The sequence below is a fragment of the Pseudophryne corroboree genome, chromosome 3, assembly GCF_028390025.1.
Source record: "Pseudophryne corroboree isolate aPseCor3 chromosome 3, aPseCor3.hap2, whole genome shotgun sequence".
Lineage (NCBI taxonomy): Eukaryota > Metazoa > Chordata > Amphibia > Anura > Myobatrachidae > Pseudophryne > Pseudophryne corroboree.
Window position 1 is genome coordinate 306,521,961 of NC_086446.1, and position 23,544 is coordinate 306,545,504.

The 23,544-nt window shown below is 46.7% G+C and overlaps 1 protein-coding gene across 1 annotated transcript in view; it reads left to right on the forward strand.

Moving 5' to 3' along the window:
- The window catches only part of LOC135057252 (piezo-type mechanosensitive ion channel component 2-like), a 216,119-nt gene that overhangs the window by 177,882 nt on the left and 14,693 nt on the right, over positions 1-23,544 (forward strand). Inside the window, 2 exon segments of the mRNA XM_063963144.1 lie at positions 3,079-3,195; positions 5,286-5,365. Of these exon segments, the coding sequence (XP_063819214.1) occupies positions 3,079-3,195; positions 5,286-5,365 (197 nt within the window).

The window sequence follows — 23,544 nt, forward strand, 5'->3', positions numbered from 1 at the left end:
GTGCTCCAAACATGGCTACTTGTATGATTTTAGGAACGGTATATGGGAACACATTGTAAAAGAAATAGCATGCTGGATGGCCTAGCAGAATTTGCAGTCCTTACTGAATTATAATAATAATAATAATAATAATTTTATTTATATAGCGCTCTTTCTCCAACAGGACTCAAGGCGCTTTACAGACATCAAAAACAATGCACATGATACAGAGGATTTGACTAATACAACAATAGACAAGCAACACAGACATAAAAGAAAAATCTTAAGTCCACAGAAAGCATAACGCAGGATTGGTGAAGGCATTTTGGGTAATAACTTCCAAGGGTTGTGTATTCCACCCTTATAGGTACCAAGTGCAGCAGCCATCTTGGGCGCTAAGCGTAGGATTACCCAGGTGGAATAGTCTACCCCTAGAAGAGATGACACAAAATGGGGGTGATTTCAGAATCCTACAGTTTAGAGTAGGGTTCCAACAAAACCACAAGGTACATGTATTTTTTCATCCCATCCACAAGTGTACCATATGGGGCAGCCATGTTGGGCGCACTTTGAAGGTTACACTGTGGGAGGTGAGCCATGCAAGGGCCAAGTTCATATATGGGAAAACTGATGCTTATGTAATAGTATGATGTACCCTGCATGTAGGGCACAATGGAAAGGTGTGCAATCAGTGGAGGTAAACATTACAGGAAAACATATGGTGGGTTGGAAGCGAGCAATGGAGAGGGAGAAAAAAAAAAAAAAAAAAAAAAACACAATAGCAGGTAACTAGTGGCAGAAGTAGGAGTGGGATAACATTTTGATCAGATCTTAGTTCGGTTGGGTATGAGAATGAGGGGGGCATACTCAGACGCAATGGGGATGTCCCTGCTGATCCCGGTCCTGGTGCTCTTCCCCCACAGTTCCCTGTTCATCTTGATGGTTAGGCCCAGGGACAGACTTGATGTTCTCAGACAGAGAGGTTGTAAGCATGGTCTTGGTGTTCTCATGTTTGAGGCAAGGAGAGGCCACATAAAGTTCCAGAGTTTTTAGGTTGTAATGCAGGCCTTTTGTTAATTTGTAAGTTTGTTTGACTTCTGTTTTCCTTCGGTTTAACACAGGTATAACACTGCTATTGATATTAGCTGCCACTTAATAACTAGCCACTTCATACACTAGTCACTGCAACGTCCTTATAGGCCTGACGTCCTATACTATACTGGTTAAGTAAGTCTACAAACACATGCTCTTTGTGATTACACCCCCTCCCCCACACAGCAACCCTCAACCAAAAGGTGATAATCAACTACCAACTGTGAGATCACTAAGCCCCAGTCAATCACAAGGTTTTTGCTGACTACAGATATTAATCCACTTAACAATTTACCAAATATATCTTTTTAGCAATAAACACACAGTGATCAGCTCTCTGCTGTAGTTACCAAATATATCTTTTTAGCAATAAACACACAGTGATCAGCTCTCTGCTGTAGTTACCTGTTGGTGAAAAGGAGAGACAGGAGTCAATTCCAAATATCAGTTGAAGATGCAACCAATGAAACACAGGTATAACACTGCTATTGATATTAGCTGCCACTTAATAACTAGCCACTTCATACACTAGTCACTGCAACGTCCTTATAGGCCTGACGTCCTATACTATACTAAAAACAGGTCCTAAAACAGATCTTAACAATGTTTTTGGAATTTAGAAGCATCATATTAAATTCTAAAGATGAGTATATGGCTGAAATGCATATTGTGCATAGCTATAACTCTTTCCCTCCAAAGCTCTTTACAGATCTCAATATACCCCAAATACTCCATATCTCTGTGACCAAAATGCTGCATCTACTGTATAACCAGACGTGGGTTCAAGCTGTCCTATTGAAAATAAGCAACATTTGGGCATGTCCATAAATCTGGTCTACAAAGGACTGTCTGTCAGTATGTGCACTGTGCAGTCATCTAGTAACTACAGTAACAGCCCTAATGTCCCTTATTCTCTCAGGTCTGTGCCCAAATCCCTCTGCTCCAGCACACACAGTCAAACACACTTATGGAGGGTATTATATTTCACCTATTGTAACTTACAGTGTATATTAAAAGTCACTAATAACTATTGTAAAATGGGGTGGACTAATTTATTAATTTAAAGGATACTAGATATCACCAATGCTACATGCTTTTTAACAGGTTATGGTATATTCAATTGCAGTCGAAAACTGCCGTCTGTCGAAAAGACGGCAGTTTTCGACTTTTTAAGGTCGAATCTTGATTCGACCTATTCAAAGCTTTTCAACAAGTCGAGGCATTCGACTTGTCGAAAAGCACGTGGATCGGCGGAATAGCTGCCGATCCACGTGTTGATGTCGAAAACGGGGCCAAATCCGACAGGTTTTGGCCCCGTTCTCGACCATCTCAATCCAACATCAAAATGATGTCGGAATGAGATGGACCCAGAGGAGGTGAGGGGGGCGAGCTGCGGGGGGGAGCTGCAGGGAGACAGCCGGCGGCATCCATAGCGCTGCAGCTCGGTCACTCAGCCGCCCGACCTCACGGCAGCTTACACCCGGCACCAGCAGCGTGCTGGAGCCGGGTGGAAGCTGCCGTGAGGTCGGGCGGCTGAGTGACAGCCAGCTGCGCGCTGATCTCCTCTGGATGCCGCTGGCTGTCCACCCGTCTCCCAGCAGCTCCCCCCGCGGCTCGCCCCCCCCCCCCCCCCCCTCTCCTTCTCTGGGTCCCATCTAAATTCGACTTGAAAAAGTCGAATTTTAGATGGGATTGAATAGGGGTTCTCGGATCCATTCCGACAAATACATGTCGTAATGGATCCGACTTTAATTGAATATACCCCTATGTCTCATAGAGATGTCTACTATCCATAATAATACAGTGGGGGTTACATTGTTCCTTGTAGTATGCAATTGTACAGAAAGTAATTAAGGCATCAGAACTGTTTCTGAATTAATACACATATTACCACTACTTCTCTCTCTCTCTCTCTATATATATGTGTGTATATATATATATATATATATATATATATATATATACACACACTGTTGTCACAAAGTAATGTAATATTCTATTTTCCAGGAATGCATCTATTGTAAAGAGCGCAGAGAGTTTTGGGAAACACACAGTGTGTTATGAGGATGCTGACACCCGTGATCATATTGTTCAGATACTAAGAGGAGAGAGGAAAGAGCCAGTGTATGTATTACAGTCTTGTACATCTCCATTCACTTTAAGGGAATGGGCTGCCTGTGAGCTGAATAATATTCATATTAATGCAGTAAATTAATTGAGTAGCAATTAGTACCATCACAGCATAAACTGCTTTCTTGCCTCACCAATGTCCATGGCTGTCCCCAATGTGTGTAGACAGTAAGTACTCTTTAATACTGAGTTTTTTTTAGTTAATTTCCAATTTAAATTTAGGTTTTAGATAGAGTTTGTGCTTATGATAATGTTCTAATGAGGACTCTGGTTAAAGCTGCGCTGAGTCCACTCAGTGAGAGCGGTGCTGCAAGAGGGGATGCGTCAACATCCCGGCGGTCGAAATACCGACGCCGGAATCCCGACCGGCATAATCCCGACATATTCTCCCTCCGTGGGAGAAGATAATAGTGTGCCGAGCGTGGTGAGGCACCGTGCCCGCAGCGTGGTGAGCGAAGTGAGCCCGCAAGGGGCTGCTTTCCGCTCGCCACCCCTGTCGGGATTGTGTGGTCAAAATTCCGGCATCGGTATTTCGACCGCTGTGATCCCGTCCAGCGGGATTACGTACTGATCCCTGCAAGAGGAAGAACCAAATCAAAAGACAAAAAGTTATTAATAAGTCCACGCTCGTGCACACATAATTCTATCTACAATGAAAAGTAAAATTGTTAGGCCACACCCTTTGAAACTCTTCTCTCCCTTGGAAGTGCACACCATCCATGTATTTCTCCACTCACTGTAATGGATGCTTCCTCGCCTCCTGTTTCTGTAGTTTCTCCAACTACAACATGCGTTTCTTAAGTAGGACTCTTTTTACCACATGTTCCCTGTAGTAACCAAATCCAAGCCGCACAGTGGCACCTAACTGTTCTTGTCATCCACTTCTCATCTGCACTTAAACTACTTCACTTTCCTAAAGTTACCCAGTCCTGCGCTTATCTGGTGGCCCCTTTCTACAACATGCTCACTTCATCCCTATACAAAGCAACTCAAGGTACCATATACCATCATTGATGGCACACCACTCCTTGCCGCTACATGCAATAGCTACCCCGCATTGTTGTGCTCCACTGGAAGAAAACTATGCCACTTTCCCACTCGCTTCTTAGTCTACCTGTAGCACTTCCCCTTTGCTCCCTCGCCGCCTATGAACTGTCTCTTCGGACTACTTCAAACACAATATATTTCTTCATGCAAGATCCTACACCACTCACGCAACTGCTTCTACACTCCCACCTCCAGCCTCAGTTCCTTCTTCCTGGTAACACAGAAAAAACTTTTTTCACATTATAACATGCCCCTTTGCCTCACAATTTCTCCACTATCTTTCTCAGTACATGCCCATTTTTCACTCACATCTTCAACCGCTCTCTCTCTATGGACACATTCCCATCCTTTTATAAACACTTAACTCACCAATCCTATAGAAACCATAACTTCATCCAGCCTTATTCTAGAACTACTACTTTAATTATTTCATCCTTTGACATTCAAACTTCTAGAGCAACATATAGAACTGACCCTCACTTCACCATCTCAGGATGTTGATAGCTGAGGAGCCTTGGAGGAAATAATGGTTCATTATGATTTTTTTCATGAGTTCAAATATTACACTGGTTATTTATATAGTGAACCAATAAAAACGTTAATGACGTGTTCTGTTGCTAACAGTTTTGGGCAGTACCCTACAAACAGTTGTTTTTGCACGCCCCCAAATATTCAATATTCAGTTGTTTGCTTTCAATTAGACCTGTTTTAGCCCTGTAAAGCGGCTAAACCCATCTTATTCTGAAGACCTGATTAGCGCACCCAAACCATGGACTTTTCGCTGATTTCTGCTCGAGACCTCAGAAGTCTGCAAGCCGAAATTATGTTATCGCACCCTTAGGCAGAAACATTATATATAGCTGCCATCAGGCGTGTAATACTGCTGCAGGCGGCGAAAGCAATTGAATCGCCCCCGTATAGACATTTGCTCAATAGGGCAAGATTTCAAACCAAACAAGCAATTTTTTTTTTTTAATAGTATGTATTACACATATTTATTTGTGTTGCTGAATAATGATATATTGTCCTTTCACTAGGATGCTAAAGAATATGCTGCCAAAACACTTGCGAGCAAATGCTGGGCCTGAAGCTAAAATTGCCCATAGACTTCAAACAGGTATTGTCAACACCAGAAACCATGGGCATAATCCAGATTGTTCGTATATGCTTTATGTGCAAGGGAATAATTACATGTATGTACCCATGGGGGTCATTCAGAGTTGATTGTTTGCTGACTATTTTTGCAGCGCAGCGATCAGGTAAAAATAATGGCAAAACTGCGCATGCGTATGCGCCGCAATATGCATGCGCGTCGTACGGGCACAAAGAGCATCGCTGCTGTGCACTGGATCTAGCGAAGATTCCATTCGCACAGCCGATCGCAAGGAGATTGACAGGAAGAGGGCCCTTATGGGTGTCAACTGACCGTTTTCTCGGAGTGTATGGAAAAACGCAGCCGTGGCCGGCCGGCCGGTTAGCTGACATCATTACCGTGTCATTCGTCGCAGCAATCATTGCACAGAATAAGTAACTACAGGGCTGATCTTGTTTTGCACAAAATGTGTTTGCTGCCACTCGGCTGCACAGGCGTTCGCACTCCTGCAAAGCGAAAATACACTTCCCCGTGGGAGGCGACTATGCATTTGCACGGCTGCTAAAGGTAGCTAGCGAGCGATGAAATCGGAATGAGGGCCCATATGCAGAGTTGTACACATCTTTGTGTCTTCACGAGACAGAAGGGCTAGGTGTGCCTCCCCCAACCTGATCACTTGGTTTGATACCTATAAGTGCCGACTTGCACCAGCTTGTACTTGCAAATGATATGCCTGGAAACAGGAATATGTACTGTATGCTTCCATGCAACTTGGCATAGCCCACAGCTATTTCAACAAGCTGTCCCTGAACCCTGCCAGTGTGAAAACCAGTGACGTAACTAGAGGCTTGGAGGCGCCTTGCAAACTCTCAAGGTGGGCCTCCTATTTGAGTTCTTTAAACCCTTAGGTCTACATGTTTTATCATAGCCAAATAATTAGAAATATGTGAGGCGTGGCAAGATAGTGTCAAACCTTTGTAAGCTGCTAGTTGTTATCAGAAACAGCTGCTACCCCTGGGCTGCAGCGGAGACCACACATTGTTTTATGGTTGATCAGGGCAACTAAATCAGGGCACATATTTGACAACCAACTTGTTTGAGCAGTAGCCTTCAATCACAGTGCCAAGCTGACAGCCACATAGCTCTTCAGTACAATTCACTCTACTGAAAATGTTTAACTACATGATAGTTTATATTCACCTGTCAGCAATGGGATTGGCTAAAATGACCAAACACATTAATTAGAAGGGATGTCCACATAGACATCTGGCTGCCAAAGCCTGCTTTCCTATGTGTGACTTCTTCCCCTGCCTTCTACATGTGGAATATATCCTCATCAGACATCCTGTTACTCAGATAGGGGTAGGTGAAAAACTGAGTGCTTACGAACTGTAAATGCAATTTCCTCTTCTTGAAAAAGCCATCCCGTTGTGTGGTGAAACGTGTAGAAGATACGGACCTGGCGGTTTGTGGCTATATTTGTATCTAGTGATCTACTTTTGCTCTACCCACACATGGGAGTTATTACTGCCTTATCCTACTGGTACTCCACCATACTGACGGCCCATCTAACAACCTGTAGACAGCCGTGACAAATAGGAGTACCCGGAGCGTACGGAGCACCCGCTCTCCGCAACACTGATGGTTCCGGCACACATAGATAAGGACCGTGTTTGGCTCGTATACGCTGCTTTGGTGAGATACACTACCTACATACTTGATTGGAATTATATTACGGTTTCCCTTTCTACTGTGTTGAGATTGACTGTTTCCAAATGAGGTTCTCTGCAGCCGGAGGATAATTCCTCATAATTTACTATTCCCATCTCACTATACATTGGAAACTGGACTCCAATTAGGCAATGGAGTGTGCGTGTGTGTGTATAATATAGATAGATAGATATATGCATTTAACTACATATAAGCATAGCTGGATCACTGGACACTACATTTACTGAGAATATTAAGTGCTATTAATCTATATAGCCATACATAGCCAGATTAAGGGTGGGGTGCAGCGCATACTGTACCCCGAGCCCCCCCCCGGCCAGAGCAGATTGACATCACTGGCTTTCTCTGTTAAGCAGTATCAGCAGCCAGAATGCGAGTAGGACAGTATGCAGTGCAGGCAAAGACACAGGAGTATCATGTTTCATGAGCAACCGAAAGAGCTTTCTGACCATAGGAGGGTGGAGAAAGCTGTGACACAGGGATCCCAGCTTCTCCTCCTCCCTGCTTGGGTGTCTGAGTCCTGTGTAAACTTATACAACTAAACCATTTGGGTCTAGAGATAGAGACACACACAGAGAGTCCTCCTGGGTCCTGTCCCAGTGAGTAAGCAGTACAGAGGCTGCTGCTATTCTTGCATGTGACCAGATAGAAAAATAAAATATTTTATGTGTATTTTAAGGTTAATTTGTCTTTGTTACACTACAAGAAAATGTTATAAAATAGCTGTCTTTCAATTAGGCAGAGCTATAAACAGTACCCAGGCATTACTAAACTATTAGTTTAAAACTAATATACACCATTGGTTTAAATTTAATATACACAATCCAAACATCCCACTATGACCCATTCCAGGAGGGACAACATGCTCTCTACCTGGACTTCCTTCTTAATATATGATTGGCGTCACCTGTGTTGAACTACTTAATTGATAAGAAAGGTATTTCATAACAGGTGATTGCAATCATACATTTAGAAGGAAGTCCAGGTAGAGAGCATTTGTCCTTCTTGGAATGGGACATGTTGGGAGGTGTGCACAATCTAATAAACACCCCCCACCTTCCACTGGGGCCCCTCTGTCTTAAGTTCCCCGGGCACCCCCTAGGCTTAACCCGGCCCTGTAGCCAAATACCGTATTTTTACTTTATGTTATAAAAACATTGCTCTCACCATTACTTCTTTGGTTTGCTAACATACCTGAATAACCCCCACTGTTTCTGTGTGCAATGTCAGATTCTTAGGAATCTCTTGAAAACGTGAAAAATTACTCTGATGTGTGGGAAGAAACTTACAGGGACACTGGTGCGCTCAACAGCTGCAATTATTAATAATCACCAAAACCATCAATTCACAGTTCATCCTACCAGTACTTGAGAAGATCTCCCACACCTTCAACATTTTCTCATATTGCTATGGGAATCATAAGCGAGAGGACTACTCAGAGGAACAAGTTCTTTTTACATGTGGTACATGTTCATTTTGAAGTTCGTTTTGATGAAACTGCACATAAGTGCACACTGATAGATGAAGCGAATTACATTAATTTTCTTGTTACAATGGCATCTGGAAAGGGGTGGGTTATATTAGGCAGCAAGTGAACACTCAGTTCTTGATGTTGATCTGTTGAAGCAGACAAAATGGGTCTCATAAGGATTTCTGCAACTTTAACAAGGGCCAAATTGTGATAGCTAGAGGACTGGCAGGTCTCATGGGGTGTTCCCAGTATGCAAAAGTGGTCCAAGTAAGGACCACTGGTAACCAGATTAATGGCACCAAGGGCTCACTGATGCACATGGGGAGCAGAGACTAGCCTTTCTCGCCCAAGCCCACAGAAAAGCTACTGTAGCACAATTTACTGAGTTAATGCTGGCCATGTTAGAAATGTGTCAGAACACACAGTGCATTACAGCTTGCTGCATAGGCACAGACTGATCACAGTCCCCATAATGACCCTTGTCCACTACTGCAAGTGTCTACAATGGGCACATGAGAATCAGAGCTGGACCATGGAGCAGTGGAAGAAGGTGGCCTGTGCTGATGAATCACATTTTCTTTTGCATCATGTGAACGGCCACATGTGCGTTGTTTATCTGGGGAAAAAATGGCACCAGGGATACACTATTGGAAGAAGGCAAGCCAGCAGAAGCAGTGCAATGCTCTGGGATATGTTCTACTTGGGAAACCATGGGTTGTGCATATGATGTGGATGTTACTTTCACACGTACCACCCTAAAAACTGTTGCATGCAAAGAACAGCCCTTCATGGCAGTGGCCTCTTTCAGCAGAATAATGTGCCCTGTCCCACTGCAAAAGTTGTTCAGGAATGGTTTGAGGAACATTACAAAGAGTTCAAATGTTTACGTGGTCTCCAAATTCCCCAGTTCCTATCAAGGATCTGTGGGATGCGCTGGAAAAACAAGTCTGAGTCATTGAAGCCCCACCTCTAAATTTACAGAGCATAAAGGATCTGCTGCTAATGTCTTGGTGCCAGATACCAGTGGACACCATCAGCAGTCTTGTGGAGTCCATGCCTTGAGGAGTTAGAGCAGTTTTGGAGGCAAGAGGGGGACCTACACAATATTAGGCAGGTGGTTTTAATGTTATGGATGATCCATGTATACTGCAGCTGTTTACCTCATGGTACAAGTGTAGTGCTGAAGTACATGGGAAAAATAGGATTTTAATTACCTACCGGTAATTATTTTTCTCGCAGTCCGTAGAGGATACTGGGGTCCACATTAGTACCATGGGGTAGAGATGGGTCCACTAGGAGCCTTGGGCACTTTATGAAATCAATATTGTGCACTGGCTCCTCCCTCTATGGCCCTCCTACCAGACTCAGTCTAGAAACTGTGACCGAAGAGACGTACATATCCTGAGTAAGGATGTAACCGGTCACTGGTGAGACTCGAACCAGCACACACAAATAAGAGGAAACCATGCTAACCAAACTTGAACAGGAACAGCAACAGCTGAACCAACAACAATACTTAAGGAAGTAACAGTGCAGGAAACACGAAGCACGGGGTGGGCGCCCAGTATCCTCTACAGACAACGAGAAAAGGATTTACCGGTAGGTAATTAAAATACTATTTTCTCTTGCGTCCTAGAGGATACTGGGGTCCACATTAGTACCATGGGCATGTACCAAAGCTCCCAAACCAGGCGGGAGAGTACTGAGGTTCCTACAGAACTGATTGACCAAACTGAAGGTCCTCAGATGCCAAAGCATCGAACTTGTAGAACTTAGCAAACGTGTTCGAACCCAACCAAGTAGCTGCTTGGCAGAGCTGTAAAGCCAAGACACCCCAGGCAGCCGCCCAGGAAAAATCCACCGACCTAGTAGAGTGGGCCTGTACTTTAAGAACCAGCAATCCTGCCGATGAATAAGCCTGCTGGATAGTAAGCCTGATTCAGCAAGCAATAGACTGCTTTGAAGCAGGATACCCAATTCTCTTGGAATCACAGAGAACAAACAGCGAGTCAGATTTTCTGAGATGAGCTGTCCGCTTCACACAGAACTTCAAAGCTCTCACCACATCCAAGGACTTTGAGGTAGCAGAGGTATCCGTAAGCACCGGAACCACAATAGGTTAATGATATGAAACGCAGACACCACCTTAGGAAGAAATTGCTGACAAGATCTGAGTTCAGCTCTATTTTCATGAAAAATCAAATAGGGGCTTTTGTGAGACGCCGCCAGTGCCGACACACGCCTTGCGGAAGCTAAGGCCAACAGTGTAAGTCTTCTACGTAAGAAACTTAACGTCAATCTCCTGTTAAGGCTCAAACCATTCCGACTGTAGAAACTGCAACACCACGTTGAGATCCCAATGTGCCGTGGGAGGCATAAAGGGCGGTTGGATGTGCAGAATACCCTTCAAGAACGTCTGAACCTCAGGGAGGGAAGCCAATTGTTTCTGGAAGAAAATGGATAAGGCTGAAATCTGGACTTTCCAGGAGCCCAAATGTAGGTCCACATCCACACCTGACTGCAGAAAAAGGAGGAAACGGCCCAGTTGAAAGTCCACTGTAGGAAATTTCCCGTTTTCAAACCACGAGATGTATTTTTTCCAAATATGGTGGTAGCGTTTAGACGTTACCCCTTTCCTGGCTTGGATCAGGGTTGGAATAACCCTGTCCGGGATCACCTTCCGGGCTAGAATTTGACGCTCATCCTCCATGCCGTGAAATGTAGCCACATTAAGTCTTGATAGACGAACGGCCCATGTTGTAGAAGATCCTCGCGAAGAGGCAGAGGCCACGGGTCCTCTAGGAGCATCTCCAGTAGATCCGCATACCAGGCCCTTCTTGGCCAGTCCGGAGCAATGAGAATTGCTTGAACCTTTTCCCTTTTTATTCTTTTGAGAATTCTTGGGATCAATGGAAGAGGTGGAAACACGTAAACCATCTGGTAGACCCATGGAGATACCAGAGCGTCCACCGCCACTACTTGTCGGTCCCTCGACCTGGAACAATATTGCTTGTGCTTCTTGTTGAGATGGGAGGCCATCATGTCCATTTGTGGCGTCCCCCACCGATGTGTCAAGGACTCGAACACCGGCGTGTGAAGTCCTCACTCTCCTGGGTGGAGGTCGTGTCTGCTGAGGAAGGCCGCTTCCCACTTGTCTACTCCCGGAATGAAGATTGCTGACAGCGCCACCGTGTGTCTTTCTGCCCAGAGGAGAATCCTTTTTACCTCTGACATTGCTGCTCTGCTCTTCGTTCCGCCCTGTCGGTTTATATACGTTACTGCCATCACATTGTCCGACTGAACTTGAATGGCGTGATCTTGAAGAAGATGCGACGCCTGTAGAAGGGCGTCGTATATGGCCCTTAGCTCCAGAACGTTGATCGGCAGGATGGTTTCCTGACTTGACCCTTTTCTTTGGAACGGTTTTCCCTGGGTGACTGCTCCCAAACCTCTGAGACTTGCGTCTGTGGTTAGCAGATTCCAATTTTGAATCCCGAACCTTCGACCCTTCATCAGGTGAGAAGTCTGAAGACACCACAGAAGAGAAATCCTGGCTTTTGGCGACAGGCGTATCCTATCGTGCATGTGGAGATGCGATCCGGACCATTTGTCCCAACAGATCCAGCTGGAAGGGCCTTGCATGAAACCTTCCGTACTGCAGAGCCTCGTAAGAGGCTACCATCTTCCCCAGAAAGCGAATGCATAGATGCAACGGAAGGAATACCTGCTGTACCTCCGTATCCAGTATCATCCCCAGGAACGTAAGCCTCCATGTTGGTTCCAGGTGAGACTTTCGTAGGTTCAGAATCCATCCGTGATCCTGGAGTAGTCTGGTTGAGAGGGCAATGCTGTCCAACAACCTCTCCCTGGAAGGTGCTTTTATCAGCAGGTCGTCCAGGTATGGTATTATGTTTACTCCCTGCTTGCGGAGGAGAAACATCATCTCTTCCATTACCTTGGTGCCGTGGAGAGGCCAAATGGCAGGGCCTGGAACTGGTAGTGACAGTCCTGCAGTGCAAACCATAGATAAGCCTGATGAGGCGGCCAAATCAGATTATGAAGGTACGCATCCTTGATGTCCAGAGACACCAGAAATTCCCCCTCCTCCAGACCTGAGATCACCACTCTCAGAGACTCCATCTTGAACTTGAACACCCGTAAGTACGGGTTCAGTGACTTGAGTTTTAAAATAGGCATTACCGAACAACCATACGGTTTCGGTACCACAAACAGATTGGAGTAAGAACCCTTGTTTTGTAGTTGAAGTGGAACTGGGACAATGACCTGAGTTTGTACCAGATTCTGAATTGCTGTCTGCAAAGTCATATCTGCTTCCGGAGAAGCTGGTAAGCCTGATTTGAAGAATCTGTGAGGTGGGAGTTCCTGAAACTCCACTCTGTATACCTGGGCGATAAGGTCTCAGGGATCATGGCAAAATGTTGCCCAAACGTGACTGAAATAATGTAACAGGGCTTCCATCTGCCTGTCTTCCAGGCAGTGTGGTCCACGGTCATGCTGAAGGCTTTGAGGAAGCAGAACCAGAGGTCTGTTCCTGAGAACCTGCAGCTGCTGGTTTTCTGGGTTTACCTTTTATTGCCCTTGAAGGCTGCAGAACCACCTTTTTGTTTGCCTTTAAACTTCGCAGTCCAAAAGGACTGCAGAGTTTGAGCCAAGTAGATTTTTCTAGCTGGGGGTGCTGCGGAAGGAAGGTATGTAGACTTACCCCGCCGTAGCCTTGGATATCCATGTATCCAGTTCATCTCCAAAAAGGGCCATGGCAGTGGTGCGTGCGTGGAGCAAACCAATTTCCTTTAGAGTCCTGAATATGCTGTAGGAGTAAAATGATCTCCCCCCTGGGCAAGGAATCTAATTCATCAATTAGGTTACCTGACCATTTAGCAATGGCCCCAGTGGGTCTCTGGGACACACCAGAGGCAGTATAGAAAGATTTGATAGTGGTCTCAATCTTGCGGTCAGCCGTGTCCTGTAAGGATGCTGCCCCAGGTACAGGTAAGACTATCTTTCGTGACAACCTAGATACCGATGCGTCCACAATCGTCGGGTTTTCCCATTTCTTTCTATCCTCCAGAGGAAAGGGAAAGAATGTAATTAACCTTTTAGGGATCTGAAATTTTGTGTCAGGATTAACCCAAGTTTCTTTAAACAGTGCATTCAATTCCTTTGATGCAGGAAAAGTAGCTGAGGATTTCTTTTTTACATTAAAATAGGATTCCTCTTCCACCTCCGCCACCTTGTCAGGAATGTGCAGGACATTTCTGATAGCTTCTTTCAGGGCCTGTATTCCTTGTGACAGGACAGCATCCCCCCCACTCGCATCCACTTCACCCTCCTCTGGATCTGATGTATCATCATCAGTATTAGCTATGCAGAGCTGGGCCAGAGTACGCTTGTGTGGGCAAATGGCAGGGGTCTGAGACGCTGGTATGGGAGCTGAATCTCTATTCATCAGGTTATCCATCGGACTGTCTTAAGCATTGCGTCTCTTTCTCAGTAATGGCTAATTTAGTAGAAATAGTAGATATCCCCTTTATGGAATGTAACCATGGGGGTTCTGACCCACGAGCCTGAGAATGTGTACTGTTCTGGGAACACGGTAGCGAGTCCCCAGGGGAGGACAGATACTCTGCTGTGCAGGACACACAGTCCCTGGACCCACACACAGAAGGTGAAACACAGTATATCCTACACAGAGCCCGCAGGGAGACAGAGAAATAGGAACCAGCTACACCGCGCCCCTGTAGCCGAGTAAAAACACAGCTGGGTTGCCACAATAAGGGGGTAATTCCGAGTTGATCGCAGCAGCAAATTTGTTAGCAGTTGGGCAAAACCATGTGTACTGCAGGTGTGGCAGATATAACATTTGCAGAGAGAGTTAGATTTGGGTGGAGTGTGTTCAAACTGAAATCTAAATCGCAGTGTAAAAATTAAGCAGCATTTACTCTGCACAGAAACAAAATAACCCACCCAAATCTAACTCTCTCTACACGTTATATCTGCCACACCTGCACTGCACATGGTATTGCCCAACTGCCAACAAATTTGATACTGCTATCAACTCTGAATTACCCCCTAAATCCCTTCAGAGGACTTAGTATACTACAACCTCCTCCCCCTTACTATAACCCCCTGGTACCGCTGAGGAGACGTGGAGTCTTCTTGGAGGAGCTGTGCGTCCCTGTGATGCCAGTAAGAGCTGCAGAGGGAAAATGGCGCTGGTGAGCTGCTGGATCCGCTCATAGTGGAGCCCCGCCCCCGTAATGGTGCACAGCTCCCTGTCTTTTTCATACTGGCCTGAAGTTTAGAGTGCTTAAAACCCTCTGTAAGCTGGATGGCCAGTGTGGGTATCATTGGTGGCTCAGCGCGCCCCTCACAGCAGGACACTCGCAGCCTGCATGTCAGCGCTGCGCTCCAACCCTTATGCCGCTATTTCTGCCGGCAGCCCGCAAACCGGGACGCTGGCACTGTACTCACCTCTTCTATCTTTCGCTCTGTTAGGGGTGGCGGTGTGCTGCGGGAGGGTACGCTCGCCATGGTGGGGCTTGCGAATGACTCTCTCAGGAGCTCATTGTCCGGTCAGCAGAGAAACAGGACCATGAACTCTTTAGGAAGTTGGCCCATTCTCCCCCTTAAGTCCCACGAAGCAGGCATGCTGGTGCCAGCCAGCAATGCCTGTAAAACAACAAACAGAAAATAAATGTAGAAAACTCTTCAGGAGCTACCCTAGCTGTGACCGGCTCCTCGGGGCACATTTTCTAAACTGAGTCTGGTAGGAGGGGCATAGAGAGAGGAGCCAGCGCACACTATTGATTTCTTAAAGTGCCCAAGGCTCCTAGTGGACCCGTCTATACCCCATGGTACTAATGTGGACCCCAGTATCCTCTAGGACGCAAGAGAAATTGTAATAAGAAAATTGGCATTTCTCTTACGTCCTAAGGGATACTGGGAATCCATTTAGTACCACGGGGTATAGACGGGTCCACTTGAAACCATGGGCACTATAGAAGTAATAACGTGTACTGGCTCCTCCCTCTTTGCCCCTCCTACCAGACTCAGTTTAGAAAATGTGCCCGAAGGAGCCGGTCACATATCTGGAAGCTCCTGAAGAGTTTTCTGCATTTATTTTTAAAGTTTGGTATTTTCGGGCAGGACTGGATGGCACCAGCATGCCTGCTTCGTGGGACTTAGGGCGGGGGGGAAGAAACAGGCCAATCCCACTAAGGGTCAATGGTCCCATTCCCTGCTGACAGGACGCTAGCTCCTGAGGGAACTATTTGCAAGCCCCACCACGGCGAGCATACATTCCCGCAGCACGCCGCCACCCCTAACAGAGCCAGAAGAAAGAAGAGTGGCGAGTACTAAGCCGGCATCACGGTTAGCGGGTCGCCGCCCATTATGGCGGCATAAGGGTACGGAGACGCAGTGCTTCCACACGGGGCGGACTGAGTATCCAGACTTAATACACTGCAGTGGACACAGTACCCAGACTGGCATTACAGGCTTAAAAGGGGGCTTACTCCATTTTATGCACACAGACACATAAAGCCAGTATAAAGAAGACCGGGAAGACCACGCGCCATTGAAGGGGCGGGGCTTCACTATGAGCAGATCCAGCAGTTCACAGGCACCATTTTATCTTACTGCAGCTACACAGATGCTGACTACAACGACGCGCAACTCCTCTGGAGAACCTCCAGATTACCTCAGCGGTACCAGGGTCATAGCAGGGGGGGAGTGTTATACTAGTGTACTAAGTCCCTAATCTAGGTACTTAGTCTGCGACCCGGCTAACCTTGGCTTTAGCAATAAGGGCTCCGTGTGCTGGTTCTATCCTCTCTGTCTCTCTCGGGAAGGGCTCTTTGTGGGTTAATTGTGCTTTAACCTTTTCCTGTGTGTGTGCAGTCACTGCTGCAGTACGTCAGGCACAGTGTTCCTCTTCTCCAGGGGGGTCACTAGTGTGTACTCAGTGTAGTATCCCTTCTCAGGCTAGTGGGGCGGAGCCAGCATGACTGGCCTCCATTAGGGGGATGATTTCCACCATCTCTACTAAATTATCTCGTAAGGAGAAAGAGACACAATACTGAAGACAGTCTATGGCTGAGTTTATGCAAAAGGACTCAGTACTCAGACCAGCATCTCATTCCTCTACCACTTGTCTGGAAAAACTTACTTTGGCCCATATCCTGCATTCTGACTCTGATAACGAAGGGTCAGAAATGGAGGAAGGTGAGGTGGACATAGAGGTAGGGGAGGATACTCTGTCGCAGGGTGTAGAGGCTCTCATCGATTCTATCAGAGAAGTCCTAAATATCCCTGATAAGGTGACAGAGGAGTGTGAGGAATCTTACTTTAATATAAAGAAAAAAATCCTCAGCCACTTTTCCTGTGTCAAAGGAACTCAATACCCTGTTTGAAGAAACGTGGGTTAATCTAGATAAGAAATTTCAAATTCCTAGGCGGTTAATGTCATCTCTTCCTTTTCCTCCCGAATATATGAAAAATGGGAAAATCCACCGATAGTGGATACATCAGTCTTCAGGCTCTCACGTAAAATAGTATTACCTGTTCCTGGTGCAGTCTCCCTTAAGGATACAGCTGATCGCAAGATTGAGACTACACTCAAATCTTTGTATACATCTGCAGGGGTGGCCCAGAGACCCACTATAGCATGTGGGTGGATTACTAGAGCCATTGCCAAATGGTCTAGTAATTTAATTGAGGGGTTAGACACCGTACCTCCAGAGGAAATTGTGTTACTTCTGCAACACATACAAGACTGCAAACTTTATGGTGGAAGCCATTAAAGAGATAGGTTTGCTTAATGCACGCACTACAGCTATGGCAGTGTGGGCACGCAGGGGATCATGGCTACGTCAGTGGACTGCTGACGCGGACTCCAAGAAAGGTGTGGAAAGCCTGCCTTTCACAGGTGAGGCCTTCTTTGGCGATGAACTCGACAAGTGGATCTCACGAGCTACTGCGGGTAAGTCCACTTATGTATCTTCTGCAGCTCTGCCAGCCAGGAAGGACTACTCAGGACCCAAATTACAGGACTGCCAAGTTTAGGGGCAAGGCCAGAGGTTCTTCTACCGCCGCTAGAGGTAAGCCACGCAAACCAGCGGCTGCTGATTCACAGGAACAGAGTTCAGGCTCTGCCTCCTCAAAACTTTTCGCATGACGGTGGACCGCGATGACTGGGAGACGGGCAGGTGAGAGGCCGGCTACAATCCTTCAGTCAGACCTGGACAACATCTTGCCAGAATCCCTGGGTCATAGACCTTATATCCCAGAGCTACAGGCTGGAGTTCCAGGATCTCCCACCTCACAGATTCTTCAAATCAGGCTTACCAGTTTCACAAGAAGCAAGAGTAACCTTACAAGAAGCCATTCAAAAACTGTTAGACCCAGCTGATTGTTCTAGTCTTACCTCATCTACAAAACAAGGGACACTATTCCAGCTTGTTTGTAGTTCCGAAACTGGACGGTTCGGTAAGACAGATTCTGAATCTAAAATCATTGAACCCATACTTAGAGTATTCAAGTTCAAGATGGAGTCTCTGAGAGTGTAATCTCAGGTCTGGAAGAGGGGGAATTCCTAGCGTCTCTGGACGTCAAGGATGCGTACCTTCACATTCCGATCTGGCTGCCTCATCAGGCTTATCTACGGTTTGCACTGCAGGACTGTCACTACCAGTTTCAGGCCATGCCACTTGGTCTCTCCACGGCACCAAGGGTGTTCACCAAAGTGATGGCAGAGATGATGATGTTACTCCACAGACGGGGAGTAAATGTAATTCCTTACCTGGACGATCTTCTGATAAAGGCTGCATCCAGGGAGCAGTTGTTGGAGAACATTGGTCTCATGACCAGATTACTCCTGGATCATGGGTGGATTCTGAACCTACCAAAATCTCACCTAGAACCAACACAGAAGCTTCATTTCCTGGGAATGATACTGGACACAGAGTCTCAGAGTTTTCCTTCCCTTGGAAAAGGCAATGGTGATCCAGTTTATAGTTTGGGCTGTCTTGAAGCTGACCCGAATCTCAGTACACCTGTGCATCCACTTTCTGGGGAATATGGTGGCTTCTTACGAAGCACTTCAGTATGGAAGGTTTCATGCGAGGGCCTTCCAGCTGGATCTGTTGGACAAATGGTCCGGATCGCATCTTCACATGCATCAGTGGATTAGTCTGTCGCCAAAAGCCAGGCTCTCCCACCTGTGTTGGCTACAAACTTCTCACCTAGTGGAGGGTCGAAGGTTTGGGATTCAGAATTGGATTCTGCTAACCACAGACACAAGCCTCAGAGATTGGGGTGCAGTTTGAAGGAAGATGGTCAAGTCAGGAAATCGTTCTTCCAATAAACATCCTGGAACTCAGGGCTATCTACAAAACCCTTCTGCAGGCCTCATCTCTTCTTCAGAATCAGGCCATTCAAGCTCAGTCGGACAATGTGACAGCAGTGTCTTACATCAACTGACAGGGCGGAGCGAATAGCAGGGCCGCAATGTCAGAGGTGTTAAGAATTCTCCTCTGGGCGGAAAAACACGCCATGGCATTGTCGATTTTCATTCCGGGAGTAGACAACTGGGAAGCAGACTTCCGCAGCAGACACGACCTGCACCCGGGGAAATGGGGCCTCCACCCAGAGGTGTTCCAGTGGCTGACACATCGGTGGGGTTATCCACAAATCTTCATGATGGCCTCTCGACTCAACAAGAAGCTCAAGTGGTATTGTTCCAGGTCGAGGGACCCACAAGCTGTAGCGGTCGACGCCCTGACAACTCCGTGGGTCTACCAGCTGGGGTACGTGTTTCCTCCCATTCCTCTGATCCCAAGAGTTCTCAAAATAAAAAAAAGGGAAAGAGTTCAAGCAATTCTCATTGCTCCGGACTGGCCACAAAGGGCCTGGTATGCGGATCTTCTCGAGGTGCCAATCGAAGATCCGTGGCCTCTGCCTCTTTGAGAGGATCTTCTGCAACAGGCCCCGTTCATTTATCAAGGCTTACCACGGCTACGCTTGACAGCATGGAAGTTGAACAGCTGATTTTAGCCAGGAGAGGGATTCCTGACAAGGTTATCCCGACTATGATCCAAGGCAGGAAGGGGGTAACGTCAAAACATTACCATCGTAACTGGAAGAAATAAGTCTCTTGGTGTGAGAGCAGACAATATTCTATGGTGGAATTTCATCTGGGACATATCCTGCTATTTCTGCAGTCGGGAGTGGACGTGGGACTATGCCTAGGTTCCTAAAAGTTCAGATTTTGGCCTTGTCCATTTTCTTTCAGAAACAATGGTCTTCTCTCCTGAAGGTTCAGACTTTCTTGAAAGGTGTTCTTCCCATCCAACCTCTCTTTATGCCTCCAACGGCACCTTGGGATCTCAATTTGGTTCTGACGTTCCTCCAATCGAACTGGTTTGAACCGTTACAAGAAGTAGACGTAAAATATCTTACGTAGAAGACCCTCACTCTGTTGGCCCTGGCTTCGGCAAGGCGCGTGTCGGAGCTAGGGGCGTTGTCTCACAAGAGCCCCTACTTGATTTTCCATGAGGACAGAGCTGAACTCAGGACTCGTCAGCAATTCCTCCCTAAGGTGGTGTCGGCGTTTCACATCAACCAGCCAACTGTGGTCCCGGTTGTTACTTCAAAGTCCTTGGATGTTGTAAGGGCTTTGAAGGTATATACACAAAGGAAGGACAAGATTGCATTATAGTGGTGCACATTAATCAATATAAAATGTAACTTTTAATTCATATATTATTAAAAATCATTTTAAAAATGTAGGATAAAACATAGAAGTGAAAAGATAGAAAAAAAATAAGAATTTACTTACTGATAATTCTATTTCTCATAGTCCGTAGTGGATGCTGGGGACTCCGAAAGGACCATGGGGAATAGCGGCTCCGCAGGAGACTGGGCACAAAAGTAAAAAGCTTTAGGACTACCTGGTGTGCACTGGCTCCTCCCCCTATGACCCTCCTCCAAGCCTCAGTTAGGATACTGTGCCCGGACGAGCGTACACAATAAGGAAGGATTTTGAATCCCGGGTAAGACTCATACCAGCCACACCAATCACACCGTACAACTTGTGATCTGAACCCAGTTAACAGCATGATAACAGAAGGAGCCTCTGAAAAGATGGCTCACAACAACAATAACCCGATTTTGTAACAATAACTATGTACAAGTAATGCAGACAAACCGCACTTGGGATGGGCGCCCAGCATCCACTACGGACTATGAGAAATAGAATTATCGGTAAGTAAATTCTTATTTTCTCTAACGTCCTAGTGGATGCTGGGGACTCCGAAAGGACCATGGGGATTATACCAAAGCTCCCAAACGGGCGGGAGAGTGCGGATGACTCTGCAGCACCGAATGAGAGAACTCCAGGTCCTCCTCAGCCAGGGTATCAAATTTGTAGAATTTAGCAAACGTGTTTGCCCCTGACCAAGTAGCTGCTCGGCAAAGTTGTAAAGCCGAGACCCCTCGGGCAGCCGCCCAAGATGAGCCCACTTTCCGTGTGGAATGGGCTTTAACAGATTTTGGTTGTGGCAGGCCTGCCACAGAATGTGCAAGCTGAATTGTACTACAAATCCAACGAGCAATCGTCTGCTTAGAAGCAGGAGCACCCAGCTTATTGGGTGCATACAGGATAAACAGCGAATCAGATTTTCTGACTCCAGCCGTCCTGGAAACATACATTTTCAGGGCCCTGACTATGTCCAGCAACTTGGAATCCTCCAAGTCCCTAGTAGCCGCAGGCACCACAATAGGCTGGTTCAAGTGAAAAGCTGAAACCACCTTAGGGAGAAATTGAGGACGAGTCCTCAATTCTGCCCTGTCCGTATGAAAAATTAGGTAAGGGCTTTTATAGGATAAAGACGCCAATTCTGAGACACGCCTGGCTGAAGCCAGGGCTAACAGCATTACCACTTTCCATGTGAGATATTTTAAGTCCACAGTGGTGAGTGGTTCAAACCAATGTGATTTTAGGAATCCCAAAACTACATTGAGATCCCAAGGTGCCACTGGAGGCACAAAAGGAGGCTGTATATGCAGTACTCCCTTGACAAACGTCTGAACTTCAGGAACAGAAGCCAGTTCTTTTTGGAAGAATATTGACAGGGCCGAAATTTGAACCTTAATGGACCCTAATTTGAGGCCCATAGACAGTCCTGTTTGCAGGAAATGCAGGAAACGACCCAGTTGAAATTCCTCTGTAGGGGCCTTCCTGGCCTCGCACCACGCAACATATTTACGCCAAATACGGTGATAATGTTGTACGGTTACATCCTTCCTGGCTTTGATCAGGGTAGGGATGACTTCATCCGGAATGCCTTTTTCCTTCAGGATCCGGCGTTCAACCGCCATGCCGTCAAACGCAGCCGCGGTAAGTCTTGGAACAGACATGGTCCCTGCTGGAGCAGGTCCTTTCTTAGAGGTAGAGGCCACGGGTCTTCCGTGAGCATCTCTTGAATTTCCGGGTACCAAGTCCTTCTTGGCCAATCCGGAGCCACGAGTATAGTCTTTACTCCTCTCCTTCTTATGATTCTCAGTACTTTTGGTATGAGAGGAAGAGGAGGGAACACATACACTGACTGGTACACCCACGGTGTTACCAGAGCGTCCACAGCTATTGCCTGAGGGTCCCTTGACCTGGCGCAATATCTGTCCAGTTTTTTGTTGAGGCGGGACGCCATCATGTCCACCTTTGGTTTTTCCCAACGGTTCACAATCATGTGGAAGACTTCTGGGTGAAGTCCCCACTCCCCCGGGTGAAGATCGTGTCTGCTGAGGAAGTCTGCTTCCCAGTTGTCCACTCCCGGAATGAACACTGCTGACAGTGCTATCACATGATTCTCCGCCCAGCGAAGAATCCTTGCCACTTCCATCATTGCCCTCCTGCTTCTTGTGCCGCCCTGTCTGTTTACGTGGGCGACTGCCGTGATGTTGTCCGACTGGATCAACACCGGCTGACCCTGAAGCAGAGGTCTTGCCTGACTTAGGGCATTGTAAATGGCCCTTAGTTCCAGGATATTTATGTGAAGTGACGTTTCCATGCTTGACCACAAGCCTTGGAAATTTCTTCCCTGTGTGACTGCTCCCCAGCCTCTCAGGCTGGCATCCGTGGTCACCAGGACCCAATCCTGAATGCCGAATCTGCGGCCCTCTAGGAGATGAGCACTCTGTAACCACCACAGGAGAGACACCCTTGTCCTTGGAGACAGGGTTATCCGCTGATGCATTTGAAGATGCGATCCGGACCATTTGTCCAGCAGATCCCACTGAAAAGTTCTTGCGTGGAATCTGCCGAATGGAATCGCTTCGTAAGAAGCCACCATCTTTCCCAGGACCCTTGTGCATTGGTGTACTGACACTTGGCCTGGTCTTAGGAGGTTCCTGACTAGGTCGGATAACTCCTTGGCTTTCTCCTCCGGGAGAAACACCTTTTTCTGTACTGTGTCCAGAATCATCCCTAGGAACAGCAGACGTGTCGTCGGAATCAGCTGCGATTTTGGAATATTTAGAATCCATCCGTGCTGTCGTAGTACTACTTGAGATAGTGCTACTCCGACCTCTAACTGTTCTCTGGACCTTGCCCTTATCAGGAGATCGTCCAAGTAAGGGATAATTAAGACCCCTTTTCTTCGAAGAAGAATCATCATTTCGGCCATTACCTTGGTAAAGACCCGGGGTGCCGTGGACAATCCAAACGGCAGCGTGTGAAACTGATAGTGACAGTTCTGTACCACAAACCTGAGGTACCCTTGGTGAGAAGGGCAAATTGGGACATGGAGGTAAGCATCCTTGATGTCCAGAGACACCATATAGTCCCCTTCTTCCAGGTTCGCTATCACTGCTCTGAGTGACTCCATCTTGAACTTGAACCTTTTTATGTAAGTGTTCAAGGATTTCAGATTTAAAATGGGTCTCACCGAGCCGTCCGGCTTCGGTACCACAAACAGCGTGGAAT